General features: G+C 41.2%; 1 protein-coding gene across 3 annotated transcripts in view; it reads left to right on the plus strand.

The window, feature by feature from the left end:
• The window catches only part of LOC306770142 (putative thiopurine S-methyltransferase), a 36,390-nt gene extending 22,040 nt beyond the window's left edge, over window positions 1-14,350 (plus strand). The window contains exons 3-9 of one of the 3 annotated variants that reach the window (XM_079258961.1): window positions 11,774-11,866; window positions 11,937-12,069; window positions 13,533-13,585; window positions 13,644-13,718; window positions 13,789-13,874; window positions 13,941-13,985; window positions 14,077-14,350. In XM_079258961.1, coding sequence (XP_079115087.1) covers window positions 11,774-11,866; window positions 11,937-12,069; window positions 13,533-13,585; window positions 13,644-13,718; window positions 13,789-13,874; window positions 13,941-13,985; window positions 14,077-14,195 — 604 coding nt within the window. In that variant the 3' untranslated portion in view covers window positions 14,196-14,350. The remainder of the gene's footprint in view (window positions 1-11,773; window positions 11,867-11,936; window positions 12,070-13,532; window positions 13,586-13,643; window positions 13,719-13,788; window positions 13,875-13,940; window positions 13,986-14,076) is intronic. The other 2 variants (XM_079258963.1, XM_079258962.1) reach the window with 2 other exon arrangements.
• The last annotated feature ends 7,271 nt before the right edge of the window (window positions 14,351-21,621 follow it).

The raw sequence follows: 21,621 nt of genomic DNA on the forward strand, positions 1-21,621 counted from the left end.
GGACATATGTTTACAACATGACTGACAGAGGTTTACAACCTGAATGACATATGTTTACAACCTGACTGACAGATGTTTACTGTATGACTGACAGATGTTTACAGCATGACTGACAGAGGTTTACAGCATGACTGACAGAGGTTTACAGCATGACTGACAGATGTTTACAACAAGGACAGACGTTTACAACATGACTGACAGATGTTTACAACCTGACTGACAGATGTTCACTGTATGACTGACAGATGTTTAGAACATGGACAGATGTTTAGAACATGGACAGATGTTTACAGTGACTGACAGATGTTTACATAATGAAGAACATGTTCACAAAATGGACGGATGTTTACAACTTGACTGACAGAGGTTTACAGCATGACTGACAGATGTTTACAACATGACTGACAGAGGTTTACAGCATGACTGACAGATGTTTACAACATGACTGACAGGTTTACAACATGACTGACAGATGTTTACAACATGACTGACAGAGGTTTACAGCATGACTGACAGATGTTTACATAATGTAGGACATGTCTACAAAATGGACAGATGTTTACAACCTGAATGACATATGTTTACAACCTGAATGACATATGTTTACAACCTGACTGACAGAGGTTTACAACAAGGACAGATGTTTACAACATGACTGACAGAAGTTTACATAATGTAGGACATGTCTACAAAATGGACAGATGTTTACAACCTTAATGACATATGTTTACAACCTGAATGACATATGTTTACAACCTGACTGACAGAGGTTTACAACAAGGACAGATGTTTACAACATGACTGACAGAAGTTTACAACCTGAATGACATATGGTTACAACATGACTGACAGAGGTTTACAACAAGGACAGATGTTTACAACATGACTGACAGATGTATATGGCATGACTGACAGATGTTTACATAATGAAGTACATGTTTACAAAATGGACAGATGTTTACAACATGACTGACAGATGTTTACATAATGAAGTACATGTTTACAAAATGGACAGATGTTTACAGCATGACTGACAGATGTTTACATAATGAAGTACATGTTTACAAAATGGACAGATGTTTACAGCATGACTGACAGATGTTTACATAATGAAGTACATGTTCACAAAATGGACAGATGTTTACAACATGACTGACAGAGGTTTACATAATGAAGTACATGTTTACAAAATGGACAGATGTTTACAGCATGACTGACAGATGTTTACAGCATGACTTACAGATGTTTACAACAAGGACAGATGTTTACAGCATGACTGACAGATGTTTACATAATGAAGTACATGTTTACAAAATGGACAGATGTTTACAACATGACTGACAGAGGTTTACATAATGAAGTACATGTTTACAAAATGGACAGATGTTTACAGCATGACTGACAGATGTTTACAGCATGACTGACAGATGTTTACAACAAGGACAGATGTTTACAGCATGACTGACAGATGTTTACATAATGAAGTACATGTTTACAAAATGGACAGATGTTTACAGCATGACTGACAGATGTTTACAACAAGGACAGATGTTTACAACATGACTGACAGAGGTTTACAGCATGACTGACAGAGGTTTACAGCATGACTGACAGATGTTTACATAATGTAGGACATGTCTACAAAATGGACAGATGTTTACAGCATGACTGACAGATGTTTACATAATGAAGTACATGTTTACAAAATGGACAGATGTTTACAGCATGACTGACAGATGTTTACATAATGAAGTACATGTTTACAAAATGGACAGATGTTTACAACATGACTGACAGATGTTTACATAATGAAGTACATGTTTACAAAATGGACAGATGTTTACAGCATGACTGACAGATGTTTACATAATGAAGTACATGTTTACAAAATGGACAGATGTTTACAACATGACTGACAGAGGTTTACAACAAGGACAGATGTTTACAGCATGACTGACAGAGGTTTACAACAAGGACAGATGTTTACAGCATGACTGACAGATGTTTACATAATGTAGGACATGTCTACAAAATGGACAGATGTTTACAACATGACTGACAGAGGTTTACAGCATGACTGACAGATGTTTACAACAAGGACAGATGTTTACAACATGACTGACAGATGTTTACATAATGTAGGACATGTCTACAAAATGGACAGATGTTTACAACCTGACTGACAGAGGTTTACAGCATGACTGACAGATGTTTACAACAAGGACAGATGTTTACAACATGACTGACAGAGGTTTACAGCATGACTGACAGATGTTTACAACATGACTGACAGATGTTTACAACATGACTGACAGATGTTTACATAATGAACATGTTTTCAAAATGGACGGATGTTTACAGCATGACTGACAGATGTTTACAGTGACTGACAGATGTTTACAGTGACTGACAGATGTTTACAGTGACTGACAGATGTTTACAACATGACTGACAGATGTTTACAGCATGACTGACAGATGTTTACAACATGACTGACAGATGTTTACAACATGACTGACAGATGTTTACAACCTGACTGACAGAGGTTTACAGCATGACTGACAGATGTTTACAGTGACTGACAGATGTTTACAACATGACTGACAGATGTTTACAACATGACTGACAAATGTTTACAGCATGACTGACAGATGTTTACAACATGGACAGATGTTTACAGTGACCGACAGATGTTTACAACATGACTGACAGATGTTTACAGTGACTGACAGATGTGTACAGTGACTGACAGATGTTTACATAATGAAGAACATGTTCACAAAATGGACGGATGTTTACAACATGACTGACAGAGGTTTACAGCATGACTGACAGATGTTTACAACATGACTGACAGAGGTTTACAACATGACTGACAGATGTTTACAACCTGACTGACAGAGGTTTACAACATGACTGACAGAGGTTTACAACATGACTGACAGATGTTTACAACATGACTGACAGAGGTTTACAACATGACTGACAGAGGTTTACAACATGACTGACAGATGTTTACAACATGACTGACAGAGGTTTACAACATGACTGACAGAGGTTTACAGCATGACTGACAGATGTTTACATAATGAAGGACATGTTTACAAAATGGACAGATGTTTACAACATGACTGACAGAGGTTTACAGCATGACTGACAGATGTTTACAACAAGGACAGATGTTTACAACATGACTGACAGAGGTTTACAACCTGACTGACAGAGGTTTACAACAAGGACAGATGTTTACAACATGACTGACAGATGTTTACAACCTGACTGACAGAGGTTTACAACAAGGACAGATGTTTACAACATGACTGACAGAGGTTTACAACCTGACTGACAGAGGTTTACAACAAGGACAGATGTTTACAACATGACTGACAGATGTTTACAACCTGACTGACAGAGGTTTACAACAAGGACAGATGTTTACAACATGACTGACAGAGGTTTACAACCTGACTGACAGAGGTTTACAACAAGGACAGATGTTTACAACATGACTGACAGAGGTTTACAACCTGACTGACAGAGGTTTACAACAAGGACAGATGTTTACAACATGACTGACAGAAGTTTACAACCTGACTGACAGAGGTTTACAACAAGGACAGATGTTTACAACATGACTGACAGAGGTTTACAACCTGACTGACAAAGGTTTACAAGGACAGATGTTTACAACATGACTGACAGAAGTTTACAACCTGAATGACATATGTTTACAACCTGACTGACAGAGGTTTACAACCTGACTGACAGAGGTTTACAACCTGACTGACAGAGGTTTACAACATGACTGACAGAAGTTTACAACCTGAATGACATATGTTTACAACCTGACTGACAGAGGTTTACAACCTGACTGACAGAGGTTTACAACCTGACTGACAGAGGTTTACAACATGACTGACAGATGTTTACAACCTGACTGACAGAGGTTTACAACAAGGACAGATGTTTACAACATGACTGACAGAAGTTTACAACCTGACTGACAGAGGTTTACAGCATGACTGACAGACGTTTACAACAAGGACAGATGTTTACAACATGACTGACAGAGGTTTACAACAAGGACAGATGTTTACAACATGACTGACAGATGTTTACATAATGTAGGACATGTCTACAAAATGGACAGATGTTTACAACCTGAATGACATATGTTTACAACCTGAATGACATATGTTTACAACATGACTGACAGAGGTTTACAACAAGGACAGATGTTTACAACATGACTGACAGAGGTTTACAACAAGGACAGATGTTTACAACATGACTGACAGATGTTTACAACATGACTGACAGAGGTTTACAGCATGACTGACAGATGTTTACAACAAGGACAGATGTTTACAACATGACTGACAGAGGTTAACAACATGACTGACAGATGTTTACATAATGAAGTACATGTTTACAAAATGGACAGATGTTTACAACATGACTGACAGATGTTTACATAATGAAGTACATGTTTACAAAATGGACAGATGTTTACAACATGACTGACAGATGTTTACATAATGAAGTACATGTTTACAAAATGGACAGATGTTTACAGCATGACTGACAGATGTTTACATAATGAAGTACATGTTTACAAAATGGACAGATGTTTACAGCATGACTGACAGATGTTTACATAATGAAGTACATGTTTACAAAATGGACAGATGTTTACAGCATGACTGACAGATGTTTACATAATGAAGTACATGTTTACAAAATGGACAGATGTTTACAACATGACTGACAGATGTTTACATAATGAAGTACATGTTTACAAAATGGACAGATGTTTACAGCATGACTGACAGATGTTTACATAATGAAGTACATGTTTACAAAATGGACAGATGTTTACAACATGACTGACAGAGGTTTACAACAAGGACAGATGTTTACAGCATGACTGACAGAAGTTTACAACAAGGACAGATGTTTACAGCATGACTGACAGATGTTTACATAATGTAGGACATGTCTACAAAATGGACAGAGGTTTACAGCATGACTGACAGATGTTTACAACAAGGACAGATGTTTACAACATGACTGACAGAGGTTTACAGCATGACTGACAGATGTTTACAACATGACTGACAGATGTTTACATAATGTAGGACATGTCTACAAAATGGACGGATGTTTACAACATGACTGACAGATGTTTACATAATGAACATGTTTTCAAAATGGACGGATGTTTACAGTGACTGACAGATGTTTACAGTGACTGACAGATGTTTACAGTGACTGACAGATGTTTACAACATGACTGACAGATGTTTACAGCATGACTGACAGATGTTTACAACATGACTGACAGATGTTTACAACATGACTGACAGATGTTTACAACCTGACTGACAGAGGTTTACAGCATGACTGACAGATGTTTACAGTGACTGACAGATGTTTACAACATGACTGACAGATGTTTACAACATGACTGACAAATGTTTACAGCATGACTGACAGATGTTTACAACATGACTGACAGATGTTTACAACATGGACAGATGTTTACAGTGACTGACAGATGTTTACAACATGACTGACAGATGTTTACAACATGACTGACAGATGTTTACAACCTGACTGACAGAGGTTTACAGCATGACTGACAGATGTTTACAGTGACTGACAGATGTTTACAACATGACTGACAGATGTTTACAACATGACTGACAAATGTTTACAGCATGACTGACAGATGTTTACAACATGGACAGATGTTTACAACATGGACAGATGTTTACAGTGACTGACAGATGTTTACAACATGACTGACAGATGTTTACAGCATGACTGACAGATGTTTACAACATGGACAGATGTTTACAGTGACTGACAGATGTTTACAACATGACTGACAGATGTTTACAACATGACTGACAGATGTTTACAGTGACTGACAGATGTTTACAACATGACTGACAGATGTTTACAACATGACTGACAGATGTTTACAGTGACTGACAGATGTTTACAATATGACTGACAGATGTTTACAGTGACTGACAGATGTTTACAGTGACTGACAGATGTTTACATAATGAAGGACATGTTTACAAAATGGACAGATGTTTACAACATGACTGACAGAGGTTTACAGCATGACTGACAGATGTTTACATAATGAACATGTTTTCAAAATGGACGGATGTTTACAGTGACTGACAGAAGTTTACAGTGACTGACAGATGTTTACAGTGACTGACAGATGTTTACAACATGACTGACAGATGTTTACAGCATGACTGACAGATGTTTACAACCTGACTGACAGATGTTTACAACCTGACTGACAGAGGTTTACAGCATGACTGACAGATGTTTACAGTGACTGACAGATGTTTACAGTGACTGACAGATGTTTACAACATGACTGACAGATGTTTACAACATGACTGACAAATGTTTACAACATGACTGACAGATGTTTACAACATGGACAGATGTTTACAGTGACTGACAGATGTTTACAACATGACTGACAGATGTTTACAACCTGACTGACAGAGGTTTACAGCATGACTGACAGATGTTTACAGTGACTGACAGATGTTTACAACATGACTGACAGATGTTTACAACATGACTGACAAATGTTTACAGCATGACTGACAGATGTTTACAACATGGACAGATGTTTACAACATGGACAGATGTTTACAGTGACTGACAGATGTTTACAACATGACTGACAGATGTTTACAGCATGACTGACAGATGTTTACAACATGGACAGATGTTTACAGTGACTGACAGATGTTTACAACATGACTGACAGATGTTTACAACATGACTGACAGATGTTTACAGTGACTGACAGATGTTTACAACATGACTGACAGATGTTTACAACATGACTGACAGATGTTTACAGTGACTGACAGATGTTTACAATATGACTGACAGATGTTTACAGTGACTGACAGATGTTTACAGTGACTGACAGATGTTTACATAATGAAGGACATGTTTACAAAATGGACAGATGTTTACAACATGACTGACAGAGGTTTACAGCATGACTGACAGATGTTTACAACATGGACAGATGTTTACAGTGACTGACAGATGTTTACAACATGACTGACAGATGTTTACAACATGACTGACAGATGTTTACAGTGACTGACAGATGTTTACAACATGACTGACAGATGTTTACAACATGACTGACAGATGTTTACAGTGACTGACAGATGTTTACAATATGACTGACAGATGTTTACAGTGACTGACAGATGTTTACATAATGAAGGACATGTTTACAAAATGGACAGATGTTTACAACATGACTGACAGAGGTTTACAGCATGACTGACAGATGTTTACAACAAGGAAAGATGTTTACAACATGACTGACAGATGTTTACAACATGACTGACAGATGTTTACAGTGACTGACAGATGTTTACAATATGACTGACAGATGTTTACAGTGACTGACAGATGTTTACAGTGACTGACAGATGTTTACATAATGAAGGACATGTTTACATAATGAAGGACATGTTTACAAAATGGACAGATGTTTACAACATGACTGACAGAGGTTTACAGCATGACTGACAGATGTTTACAACAAGGAAAGATGTTTACAACATGACTGACAGCGGTTTACAGTGACTGACAGATGTTTACATCATGGACAGATGTTTATAACATGACTGAACAAACAACAAACAAACAACAAAAGAGCTGAAACAAAACTGCAGGAGAGCAGACAGAGGATGGAGAAAAACTAAACTTGTCGTGCACTATGAAATCCTTCGTGATCAGCTAAGAATCTATAACAACACAATAAAACAGGCAAGCACTGATCACTTCTCAAAACTCATAACTGTTAACAAAAGTAATCCAAAGTTCCTTTTTAAAGCCATTGATATTTTAATAAACACAGGTTTTGATAAGCCCTCCATGCAACCATCACAAACAGCATGTGAGGACTTTGCAGACCACGTCAGAAGTAAGATCAATGCTATCAGATCCGGTCTTTTATCTAAATGCAGTGTTGATTTTAACAGATCTGAAGCATTGTTTTTCCCTGAGGAGAAGCTGGAGAGTTTTGTCCTGGTTGATATGAAGATGCTTGGTCGAGTTTTCTCCCAGCTGAACCCAACAACCTGCCTGTTCGACCTCATTCCCACATTACTGTTCAAGACATTTTATGGCTTCTTTGAGTCAGAGTTTTTACTGATAATAAATTACACTCTTCAGACGGGTGTCTTCCCCACTGCCTTTAAAACAGCGGTGGCGAAGCCCCTTCTGAAGAAGGCAAGGCAAGTTTATTCGTACAGAACCTTTCATGTACAAGACAATTCAAAGTGTTTTACATGAAACATTAGAAGCATTACAGAAAAAAGCATAAAAGAAAATACAAATAACAAAATCATAATAAAATCATAAATCACATTAAAATAATTAAAAGCAGAATTAAATAAAAGTTACTGTGCAGATGTCATGCAGGTGCATGAGAAAAGAAATATTTTTAACCTGGATTTAAAAGTTTCTACATTTGGTGAAAGTTTAGTGTCCACTGGCAGATTATTCCACTTTTTTGCAGCGTAACAGCTAAATGCCGCTTCTCCATGTTTAGTCTGGACTCTGGTCTGGACTAGTTGACCGGAGTCTTCGGATCGAAGAGCTCTGCTTGGTTTATATTCTCTGAACATATCACAGATGGATTCTGGTCCTAAACCATTCTGGGATTCTGTAAACAATCAGCAGGTTTTGAAATCTATCCTGTGATTGACTGGAAACCAGTGTAAAGATTTTAAAACTGGTGCGATGTGTACAGATCTCTTAGTTCTAGTTAAAGCTCTAGCAGCAGCATCTGGATGAGCTGCAGATGTTTAATGCTCTTGTTAGGAAGTCCTGTTAAAAGATCGTTACAGTGATCCAGTCTGCTGGAGATGAATGCATGGAGGAGTTTCTCCTGATCTTTCTGGAAGACTAAACTTTTAATTCTGTTGATGTTTCTCAGTTGGTAAAAAGCGTCTTAGTGACAGCTTTTATGCGGGTTAGGGTTAGGCTGCTGAAAGTCAGATCTGAGTCTATCAACACTCCAAGGTTACAGACTTGATTGGTGGTTTTGAGAGCTCGAGTCTCCAGGTGTTTACTAACGCTGACCTTCTCTTTGCTACCAAACAGAATAATCTCAGTTTTGTCTTCATTTAATTGATTGAATACTTGGATGAGAAGAGTAATCTGGATCGTAATCTGTCGTGGAATTTATCCGATGAGAAATAAATCTATAAATCAACTGTTTTCTGTTCAGATTTATTGTATTGTATTTATCATGTACAGATGTTGTGAGCGAGAGGTCTCGAGAGCTCTGCCCCGCTCAGATTGTTACAGCGTTCTTTAAACAACCTCTGCCTGGCAGCACTAGTCAAGACAACTCCCAGCTTGAAGATAACAACAGTTAAAGCTGAAAAGGGCCTTGAACAGAACACTTGGTTTTATGCATGAATCTACTAAAGCAAGCTTTCTGAACTACTCTAAACTATGCAGAATATATAAATTGTACTACATAAACGAAGCTTAATAAATGAGTAACATCTTAAAACAGGATCCCACCACACTCATCCAGGTGTTTACTTGGATGAGAAGAGTCATCTGGATCCCAACATTCCTGATAACTACAGACCTGTATCCAACCTGCCGTTTCTTAGTAAAATGATAGAAAAAGTTGTTTTTATTCAGCTAAATGAGATTTTAAACAGGAATAATATCTTAGAAAAGTGTCAGTCTGGTTTTAGGAGAGACCACAGTACTGAGACGGCCCTTTTAAAGATTGTGAACGATCTAAGAGGCAATCTGGATACACAAACTTTCTGTCCTGGTGCTGCTGGATCTCAGTGCCGCTTTCGATACAGTAGACCACCAGATTTTATTAAACAGACTCAGATGTCTGGTGGGCCTCTCAGGTGCCGTTTTAAAATGGTTTTACTCCTATCTCAAAGAACGACAGTTTTTTATAAGTATGGATACATGCTCATCAAAGACCCATAAAATAAAATGTGGTGTTCCCCAAGGATCAATTTTAGGCCCATTACTTTTTAACCTGTATATGTTGCCACTTGGGGATGTCATCAGGAGACACGGCATTGATCTCCACAGCTATGCTGATGATACACAGCTTTACATCGCCGTGTCTCCTGATGACCTGGAGCCAGTTAACACCCTTTTAATCTGTATTTTAGATATAAAGTCATGGATAGCAGAGAACTTCTTACAGCTCAACCGGGACAAGACTGAAGTTTTAATCATCGGTCCTGAAGATAAGAGAAAGATCATTTCATGCGAACTGCAGAGTTTTAAATCCTCCCAGTGTGTACGAAATCTGGGTGTTATTTTTGACTCTGAGCTGAATTTTATTCCACATATCAGAAATGTTACAAAAACAGGATTTTATCATCTTAAAAACATCGCCAGAGTCCGCCCATTTCTCTCTCTTTGCCAGCACGGAGGTACTAATGCATGCTTTTATTTCTAGTAGACTAGACTACTGTAATGCCCTGCGCTCTGGTCTTCCCAAAAAGAGTATTTCTAGTTTACAACGACTGCAGAACTCGGCGGCACGAGTTCTGACAAGGACCAGGGGGCGGGAACACATTACACCTGTTTTGAAGTCGCTGCATTGACTCCCCGTGCATTTCAGGATTGATTTTAAGGTTCTTTTAGTGGTTTATAAATGTCTTAATGGTCTTGGGCCTTCTTATTTATCTGACTTGCTTTTAAAGTATGAACCCTCGCGGACCCTGAGGTCCTCAGGTACCGGCCTTTTAGTTCTTCCTAAAGTTCGTACCAAAACATATGGCGAGGCCACATTTCAGTATTACGGGCCTCGCCTATGGAACAGCCTGCCTGAGGGCCTCAGGGCTGCAGAGACTGTTGATGTTTTTAAAAAAAAACGCTCAAGACCTTTTTGGTTTAGCTTTTAACTAAGTTTTAACATTCTTATATTAACCCATATTTATTCTTCTTTTTAGTTAATCTGATTTATTTATATATTTTATATATTTATTTACATCTTTTTAGTTAATTTGATTTATTTATATATTTATTTACATATTAGTATACATTTTATTATTATTATTATTTTTTTAAATGGATTTTATTTTTGTTTATCACTCCAGCTCTCTCCTCATTGGGGTCCTCTTCGCCGAGGGCTGCCCCTGCTCTGACTGCATGGGTGTTGCAGTGGGGGCTGTCCCTGTCTGGTGGGTTGGGATCCGGCGCTGCAGCCTTACGGTTGTGGCGTGGGTCCTGTCTGCCCGGACCCGGGTGGCCCCTATGGTGATGGCCTGGGTGGTCTTGGTTGGGGGTAGTCCTTTGTGTAGAGGCTCCCTGAGAATACCGTTTCCTTATCTGGTGCACATCTGGTACAAATGCACCTGGCCATTCATCTTCTTTTAACTGTTACAGGGCAAATAGGGCATGGGTGAGGGTGGGTGAAAGGGGACTATGGGTGTATGGGTGTTAGGGTTTTATCTAGTTTGATGTAAATTGCTTTATAATGTAAAGCACTTTGTATTGTTTTCAAGCACGAAAAGGGCTATACAAATAAAGATGATTTGATTTGAGATGTTTACAGCATGGACGTATGTTTACAACATTCACGGATGTTTACAATATGACTGACAGAAGTTTACATAATGAAGGACAGATGTTTACAGCATGACTGACAAATGTTTACAAGATGTCATACTTTATTAAAATATGCATATGTTCCTTCCAGGATGCTGGAGAACCACCTGGATAAGGTTCTGAGTGGACGGGCGGTGGTCCGGTTCTTCTTCCCTCTGTGTGGGAAAGCTGTGGATATGAAGTGGTAAGATGGCTCGCTGATTCTTATCCTGTCGGCCATGTTTCTGCTCAGGAAGGTCAACTGTCCTCGTCAGGTTGGCAGATCTCGGTCACTCGGTGGTCGGAGTGGAGATCTCTGAGAAGGCTATTCAACAATTCTTCGAGGAGAACAACATGATGTACAGCGAGGAACTGGTTCCTGTCATACCTGGAGGGAAAGTGTTCAAGGTGACTGGTTTTAAGGGGACTAAATACAGGACTACAAAACAAAGATCATTGTGGGTTTAAGCTACGGCATTTTGGATAAACACAACCAACACATACGTACATGTCTGATGATAGGGGTCTCTGGGAAAACAGGAAAAAGGGAGAACAGAACAAGGAGTAGCGAAAAAGCCACAGCTTTTTTAAACAGGAGAACTGAACATCTTCTACACCTTTAGAAAAACATGGAGTATCTAAAGATTCAGAGAAAACACAACAGGCATCACCCAGAAGAAAAACATGGATAACTACACACAGAGCAGCCACCAGTGTGTTGTGCGTATGTTTGATGCATATTAAGGGTCGGTTGTGTGAAGTGAACGTGCAAATGCAACCCCGCCCCCTCCGAGGATCAGGGGTGAACTAAGCTCCAAGCCCAACAGTCAACACAGTGCCGAACCTAAGCCGCCCAGTGCAAGGGCATGCTTGCCCAGGAGAAGGCAGAGGAAGGCCAGAGCCCCCTCCTCTACCAGAGGGCACAGGCCCCAGGAGACTCAGGCACGCCGGCCCCCCCAGGCACCGGGCCCCCATGCATGAGTCAGGGACAGAATCCAGAGCCCAGCAAGCCTGGGAGCCACTCACCACCCCGGGGAAGGCCCAGCCCAGCACCAGGGAGAGCAGGTCTAGTCCAGACAGCTCCCCACCACAGACCAGCATCCACTCCAGTGTTCCAGCCAGTCACCACAGAGACTGCAACGCCCCCCAATACTTCTACCAGCCATTTACAAATGTTTTACTGAGGCAGACAAATATTTCTTGAAAATATGACTTGTAGGAGGAATAAGGCTGTAACTAAGAGATGCCTAGAACCCGATGCTTCAGCATTGGATGATGGGTACAGAAACATACATGATAATTAGATCATGGAATGGCTGACGTTTTCAGTTAGAATGCAGTCATGTTCATGACATGGTGGATAAAATGTGTAAGGTATACTGGCCCACAAGACTAGATTTGCTTTAGTTACCCCTCTAAAGATATGCTGGATTACCAAGTAGATGGCATTATAAATGTATTGGTATGGATACATATTGAGTCCCAGTACTTGTTGTTTGTGGGTTTATACATGTATACAGTTCCTTAAAATGTTTTGAAATGGAAGTGAGAGCAGTTACTACAAGATTGATATTGCTGGAACATGGAATATGGAGTAATACTGCCCCTCTGTAAAGATGTGTGTCATGTATGATTTATACAATCTCTCTAAAAAATAAAGTTTTATATTAAAAAAAACCATGTAGCCTAGCGGAATATCTTGGTCTCCAAGTCCCAGACATAGACCTAGTCTAGACCTGATCGGGGAGTCTTCTTCCTTGGTGGATAAGTCATAATGATCCGGATAATAAGGTACCGGTCTAAACCAGAACCTGGTGTGATCAGCCCCAAGGTCTAATCCGGCACCTGATCCAAGTGTGTTTACTCCTCAGAACTCAGAGAAGAACATCTCGCTGTACCGGTGCGACCTGTTCGACTTCTCCAGGTGAGAGAATTGTTGATGTTTAGGGATGGGATTGGTTCTAACCTCCTTGTTCTCACAGCTCTGTCGGCGGTCACTTTGGTGCAATCTGGGACCGAGGATCTTTGGTGGCCATAAACCCCAAGGACAGAGAGAAGTGAGCCCTGATGGACATTTTTCAGACCGAGTAGCCTTTGGGTGTTTGATTGTTTCCTGTTCTGCTGCAGGTACGCAGCTCTGATGGTGTCTCTGATGGACAGAGACTGCAGGTACCTGCTGGACACGTTCCTCTACAACCCAGACGTGTACTCAGGTGAGTTTCGAGCCAAGCCGTTAAAAATTGAGTTTGTCTTCATGCTAAAGTCTCTTGGCCTTGTAGGTCCTCCGTTCTTTGTTCCCGATGAACAGATCCACAGTCTATTTGGTCAGTATTTTAGTCCGCTTTGCAGAGTCAAGACATGAACCAGAACCAGAACCAGACGTAAAGTTAAGCAGAACGTCTTGTTTTCTGTCAGGGAGCAGCTGCAACGTGGAGATGCTGCAGTCTGTGGATGCACTGACGGAAAGATGGCAAGCGTGTGGGTTGGATTCCTTCACCGAAAACGTTCACCTCATCACCCCCAAGGGGTCATAGGTTTTACAGAATCACTCCAGTCCCAGAATCCAGATGCACTTTCAGACCAGCTGTGGACAAGCAGTCCAGATTGCTCCGGCTGCAGCGTGTTCTGGTTTGGATTGGATCTTCAGATTAAATCACAATAAGTACAAATAAAATAAAAACAAAACAAATTTCATCTCCGTTTTATTTTATTTATTTATTTTTTTCTTGAAAGCTAAATGAAAAAAAGATCAATCAATCTGTAATCCATCTAAAATAAATGTAAACAGATCGAAATGAAATCTGAAATGAATATGAAAAAAATGAGAAGAGACTTAGTGTGGTCTCTGTGAGTCTGACTGAATTTGTTTTATTTATTTTTATTTAACCTTCATCTATCCAGGAAAACATCCATTGAGATTAAAAACTTTTTTTTACAATGGAGTCTTGGTCCAAGACAGGCAGCAGCAAATGCAAAGAATAAAACGTGAGTGTGACAAGTCCACCTCGTCACAGTGATGGGAACAGGGTACAGGAGGGTAACTTACCTGGGTCGACCATGTCTGCTGGGGATGAATGGGTAAATGGGATCAATGGGTGTGCAATTTCTAAATAGCCACGAAATGCGCAATGCAGCAGTGACATCACCATACCGGTGTCCCACTGAATGTGGCAAGGCGCCAGAATATTATGTTTGTGTTCTATATGTTTCAAATGTGGGAAATGTACGGGGTTTACCAATGTGTCTAAATTTTGGTGTGTTGTTTATGTATTAATGTGGGGAGTTAGGAGAAACCTGTTCTTTGTGGTAATTAGGGAGTTCCTGGTGGGCGGGGTCTCGTTCAGTCTCTTTTAATCTCCCAGCATTCTGCTGAGGTTCAGCTCAGATCGGAGGTGACAGGTGACCAGCTGGTCTGCCTGTCTGTCTGTCTGTCTGTGACGGTCGCCAGCAGTGGATGATCTCAGGCGGGCTTTCATTCCCACGGTGGTGAGGCTGCACGCATAAATCCACCATGGATGCTGAAAATGTGGAACTCAGGAAGCGAGTGCATAAAACTGTGACTGTGAATAATGACACTGTGATAGCACTCATAAACAGCGGTAGCGTCACCTCCCTCATTCACAAATAACTGATTCCAGTTGACAAGTTGGATTACAGCCTAATCACAGACATTGTGTGTGTGCATGGGGATAAGCATACCTACCCACAAGCCGAAGTGACGGTGTGTATTGATGATCAGCCTTATCTGCTAACTGTGGGTGTCATAGATAACCTGCCCGTGGAACTTTTGTTGGGCAGAGATCTCCCAGTGTTCACCGACATCTTACAAAGGGCTGGCGACAGTGGTGTCACTGGGACAGACAGACGCCAGGTAGATGTTACTGTTGGTGCTAACGCTAATGTTGGTACTAATAATGCTACTGACATCATGTGGGGAAAGAGTGTTTTTCCATTGAAAAGGAACTGTTGTATGTGCAGAATGAAAAACAGAAATGTCTGGTGCTACCTGTTAGTTGCCGGTCTGTGGTAATGCGCTTGGCGCATACGGTACCTTGGCAGGACATTTAGGCAGACAGAAAACATGCATGCGGGTTATCTCCTGGTTTTACTGCCCTGGAATGTACCAGGACATTCAGAATTACTGCCTGACCTGTCCCACATGTCAGAAGACCTGTCCACCACGTCGAGCCGACCGGGCGGGCCTCCAGCCCCTTCCGATCATCTCTACCCCCTTCAGGAGGCTAGCAATGGACATTGTAGGGCCCCTGGTGAGAAGCAGTCAAGGGCATGAGTACATTCTTGTTGTCTGTGACTATGCCACCATAGTCACAGACAACAAGAATGTACTCAGCCTTTCCACTCCGCACCATCACTACCACTGCAGTAGTTAAGGCTCTAGTCAAACTTTTCTCCAGAACAGGAATTCCTGATGGGATTCTGACTGATTAAGGAATGAACTTCACATCACAGCTCATGCGACAGTTTCACCAACAACTGGGCATCACTACCATCAGGACTACACCCTATCACCCACAAACCGACTGATTGGTAGAACGATTTAACCATACCCTGAAGAGGATGCTGCAGACGTTTGTGTCAGATACCAGCAGAGACTGGCATAAATGGCTTCCCTTCCTACTCTTCGCCTACAGGGAGGTTCCACAAGCTTCCATTGGATTCTCCCCATTTGAACTGCTGTATGTGTGGGACGTCCAGGGGCCTCTAGACCTCTTCTGGAAAAGCTAGGAGGGGCCCGTCAGCAGACCTACGGAGAAAGGTATGTTGCAATTCAACCTGGAGATGAGGGAACAGCTGGCAAAGTACCGAGGGGAGGCCGAGCTGAATTTACAGGCAGCACAGCAAGCACAGACCTGGTATGACCAGCAGGTACGACAGCGGGATTTTCAACCTGGACAGAAAGTGCTCCTACTCCTGCTGTCGTCCACCAGCAAACTGCTGGCTAAGTGGCAAGGGCCACAAGATTGCTTCAGCCACCTACATCACCACCCTGGACCTGTGTAAAGGGTACTGGCAGGTGCCTCTGGAACCATCATTTCGGCCGTATACAGCCTTCAGAACTCCTGTGGGGCTTTTCCAGTTCACCATCATGCCGTTTGGGCTCCACGGGGCCCCTGCGACATTCCAGTGGCAGATTGACCGAGTCCTGCAGGGGTGTGATCAGCGCTGCTTACTGAGATGACGTTGTCATTTTCAGTCACACCTGGGAGGAGCATCTCAGCCATCTACGAGTCTTTGGAGCCATTCAGCGGGCAGGACTCATATTGAACATGGTCGAATGCATGTGGGCGATACACTGTCCACGCCACCGGATTTCTCTGGCCCTTGGTGGTGAGGGCAATGAGCGGGGCAGCCAGAGTGGCAAATTGTGGCACAAACTGGCGATACCACCCTGCCAGACCCAGGAAAGACCGCACAACTTTCTTGGTCCTTGGTCGGGGACAATTTTGGATAGCCTCTACTTTATCCATTTGAGGGCGCACCTGGCCTTGTCCCAGCTGGTATCCGAGATACCAGACTTTAATGCGAACAAGCCTTCATATCTTTGAAAGAAGCTTTATGTTCCTCTTCAGTTCTCCGCAGCCTGGACTTCAATAAAAAGTTCCTGGTGCAAGTGGATCCCTCAGCCGTCGGCATTGGGGCAGTATTGGCTCAGGGCGATGAAGGAGCCGAAAGTCCTGTCCTGTACCTCAGCCGACAGCTCCTGCCTCGAGAGACCCGATACTCCGTTATCGAGAAAGAGGGACTGGCTATTAAATGAGCCCTGGAGAGCCTACGTCATTATTTGCTCAGACGTGAGTTCAACCTGGAGACTGACCACCACGCCCTGACCTGGATCAGTTCTATGCAGGACCATAACAGTCGACTTACGCGGTGGTAACTCACCCTGCAACCCTTTCGATTCCAGATTCGTCACCGAACAGGAAAGAACGTTGTAGCAGATTATCTCTTCCAGTTGCCACACATCGTCAACCTGGGTGAGGAGGGGGATGATGTGACAAGGTCACCTCGTCACAGTGATGGGAACAGGGTACAGGAGGGTGACTTACCTGGGTGTCGGCCATGTCTGCTGGGGATGAAAGGGTAAATGAGAATTTATGCGTGTGTGATGTCTAAATAGCCACGAAATGCGCAATGCAGCAGTGACGTCACCATCCGGTGCCCCACTGAACGTGACAAGGCGCCAGAATATTATGTTTGTGCTCTGTATGTTTCAAATGTGGGAAATGTACGGGGTTTACTAATGTGTCTAAATTTTGGTGTTCTTTGGACTTGGTATTCAGAAGACGTGCATTTTGGAGTTGTCGGTGTGGTAAGTGAGGAATTGAGATTAGAGCGTAGCAAATCAGTGTTTTGGAGCTGGAGAGGTTTGCTAGTGGAATCAGTTTAAGTAGTTGTACATATTGGTCACTGTACACTCAAAAAACTGATTTAAGCCCTCATTTGATGTGACACATCAATATCTCGTTTGCCCGACGAAAACATATTTAATTCAGACAAAGCCAAATATATTTAATGGATGTAACCTAAAAACGTCTTTTTCACTTCTTTTATAACATCATACAACCCAAAATGAATGAGGTCAATTCACAGTGCGCTGTTTGCGCATGTGTAAGACTGCACCCCCTGGCAGTGAGCGTTTCCACCATTTTTTTTCGATGCAGCACGACGTCCTGCTGATGGTCAAAGCCCTGCCCACGGTAAGTTACCATTTTTATCAGTAGTTTTGCGCCTTGCTGTGAAATAATGTGTATGTATGTGTATGCAATACTGGCTGGCATGTGTGCAGCATAATTTGAGCATTTTGGGCGAATTTCACTTAGTGCTATGAGATCGAAGTTCGCGGGCGGTGACTCGAGCTAACGTTAATTAGTTTAAACTTTAGGCCAACACGTTTGAATGAGTGAGCCCTCATTTAGTAGTGAGTTGTATTTTCTTTGGCTACTAGTTTTTCATAGCTTATTTTTACATATTTTCACAAATATTTTCATGGTTAATATAAATTGAATGACATCGTCTACTGTGGCAGCAAAGTATCTGCTCCCATCCCTCCTCGGCACCTGACAGCGCACAATGGTGCACTGTTGACTTTTTCGCAAGACTTAGCGACATCTTAAAGGCTCTTATTAATTATATTTTCTGTTCAAAAGCCGCTGAGTAATGCGCACAGCAGCGGGAAAGTCGCGGGATTTGCGGGATGTCGCACATGGGGGTAAATGCACGGACACGCGCAGGAATCAGAGTGAAGCAGTAACAGACGGTCCAGTTAAACTTTGCAGGGTTGATTCATAGATCATTTTTAAAAACATTTACTTTGTGTTTTGTGAGCACGACCAAAGAAGGCGAGAATCTATTCGTGTGTCTTTTATCATGCAGGATAGTGCGTTTAACATTTATGTTCATGTATTTCGTTAACGTTACTAGTTGGTTGATAACTTCTGCAATTACGAAGCGCAGCATTTGGTGTTCGGCTTGCAAAAAGTTTAATCGATTGCATGCATGGTGCTCAGAGTAGCAGCAGGGAATTTCTATCTCCCTCTCAGGTGCAGGGAGGAGTGTGACTGAGTGACTGTGGTTGTTGGAGGTCCTGTGTCTAATATTATTATAACATATTATTTGTTTACATTGGCTAGTCGTTAAATGCTGTTTTAATCTGGAAAAAATCATGTATGGGCGACCTTACAAGTATGACCATATGTATAGATACTTTTTAATATATTTATCTCATCTTTTGCAGTTTAATCAATCTTACCAAGTGTTATCTGTGTTTCCTGCTTTAGGCAACCTCTGAGTGGTTGTAAGTTAAGTTACTTGGTCATTTATCACAACAGTGTATCTGTATTATTGTATTTGCTAAATATGATATGACTAATTTTTATTTCTTCTCATTTACAGGATAATAGATGTGGATATGTAAAGACTGCAGTTTGGAACTAGCGAGCAGGTATTTGTTGTTGCAGCATTTCAGGCAGGCCCACGGGCATCTTCGGGGTAGTTATCGATATCCATGTCCTTACAAAGATTGTCCATGTACATTTAATACATGGAGTAAGCTATTAAATCACACATATAAGAATCACGCTAATCGACCAGCTTCAAAGGCAGCAGAGGCATACACATTCCAATGTCATGTGTGCTCATTTAAAGAACTAGCAACAGAGAAAGATTTTTTTCCAGCACATTAATAGACATCTCAGGAATTATGAAACAGTACAGTGTGTCTTTGTAGGATGCACATTTCAAACAAACATTTACAGTACATTCAACACACATAAAAACAGGAAACATAATAAGTATTCACTAAAAGACTTTAAGGCCAATGTCCTCACTACAGTCAGTCAGTTGGATCACACAGACAATTTAAGAGATGTGCAAACAGAGTCTGTGGATGGAGGTCATGAATGTTAAACATTGAGTTGTGTCAATGCGCCAGGATTAGACTCCCCAAATGTTATTGAAGAGAAAATCGCTTGCATTCTGTTGAAATTAGAAAATATTATTCATATTCCAAAGGCAGTTATTGATGAAGTTCTTTCTGAACTGTACTTCATATTGAGTAAAGCAGCATTACCTGTCACAAAAGCTATTGTTACTGATATATTTCAAAGTCATAAACTACAGCTTGAAGAGTCTGTAACTGATGAGCTTTCCACTGCTTTATGCAAATCTAACCCATTGGCCATTGCAATTGGAAAGGATGGCCCTCTAGCAACAGCATATAAACGCACACATTACTATACCTCTCATTTTGGTGTTATACAGCCTGTTGAGTACATACTAGACGCTCAGAGGAAAAGGACATTTCAATACATTCCTCTTTTAGAGTCTTTGCAACAGGTGCTTTCTCAGAAAGATCTCCTTGAACATCTTGAAAATCAGAAAACACAAGATCACCCATTTATTCACCTCCAAGAATATAGAACCGTAAGAGATGGGTGAGTACTATAAACAAAATCGTTTTCTGTCTGGTGAGGGTCTAAGAATAGGAATAAATCTTTATGTTGATGATTTTGAGATTTGCAACCCACTTGGCACATCTCGTAAGAAGCACAAGCTGTGCGGTGTCTATTGGGTTTTAGGCGATTTACCACAAGGTTCCACTTCAAAACTAACTTCAATCTATTTAGCTGTTCTATGCTAATCTGCTGATGTCAAAACTCATGGCTATGAAAAAGTGTTTGAGCCTCTTTTGCAAGACTTGAGGATATTAGAGCAGCACGGTGTTTTCATGTCGCAGCTTGGCCAGTTTGTTAAAGGTTCTCTCCAGTGTATAATCGCTGACAATCCTGCAGCCCATTGTCTTGGTGGATTTGTTGAGAGTTTTTCTAAAGGGCAGATATGCAGGTTTTGTACAGGAGATAAATCAGAATTTCAGATTAAAGATGTTAAGTCAGGTGCTTTCCAGCCTAGAACCAGAGACGTCCATGATGTTCATGTCCAGTCTGCTCAAAAGAATGCATCTGTCTGCTGTGGTGTCAAAAGACAGTGTGTATTAACTCAGCACCTCTCACATTTTCATGTCAGCACTGGTTATCCTCCTGACATTGTACATGATCTCTTTGAAGGTCTTGTACCAGTGGAAGTTGCGCGTTGTCTTAGTTTATTGATCTCCAAAAAATACTTAACCCTTAATCACCTTAACACTTTGATCCAAACATTTCCATACAAATGGGGGACCAAAACTAATTGCCCCATGCCATACCACAGTCTTTTGTATCCAGCAACACAATAGGTGGCAACGCGCATGAAAACTGGAACTTACTAAGACTGCTTCCTTTGTTAATTGGACAAATTGTGCCAGAAAATGAGCCAGCGTGGGAGGTAATTCTTGATCTGAAGGACATTGTTGAGTTGGTTGTGGCTCCTGTTCACACGGATGACACTACTGCATATCTTGAGGCCAAAATCTTTGATCACAGACAGCGCTATCTGGAACTCTTT

This window comes from Telmatherina bonti (assembly GCF_933228915.1).
Source record: "Telmatherina bonti genome assembly, chromosome: 19".
Classification (NCBI taxonomy): Eukaryota; Metazoa; Chordata; class Actinopteri; order Atheriniformes; family Telmatherinidae; genus Telmatherina; species Telmatherina bonti.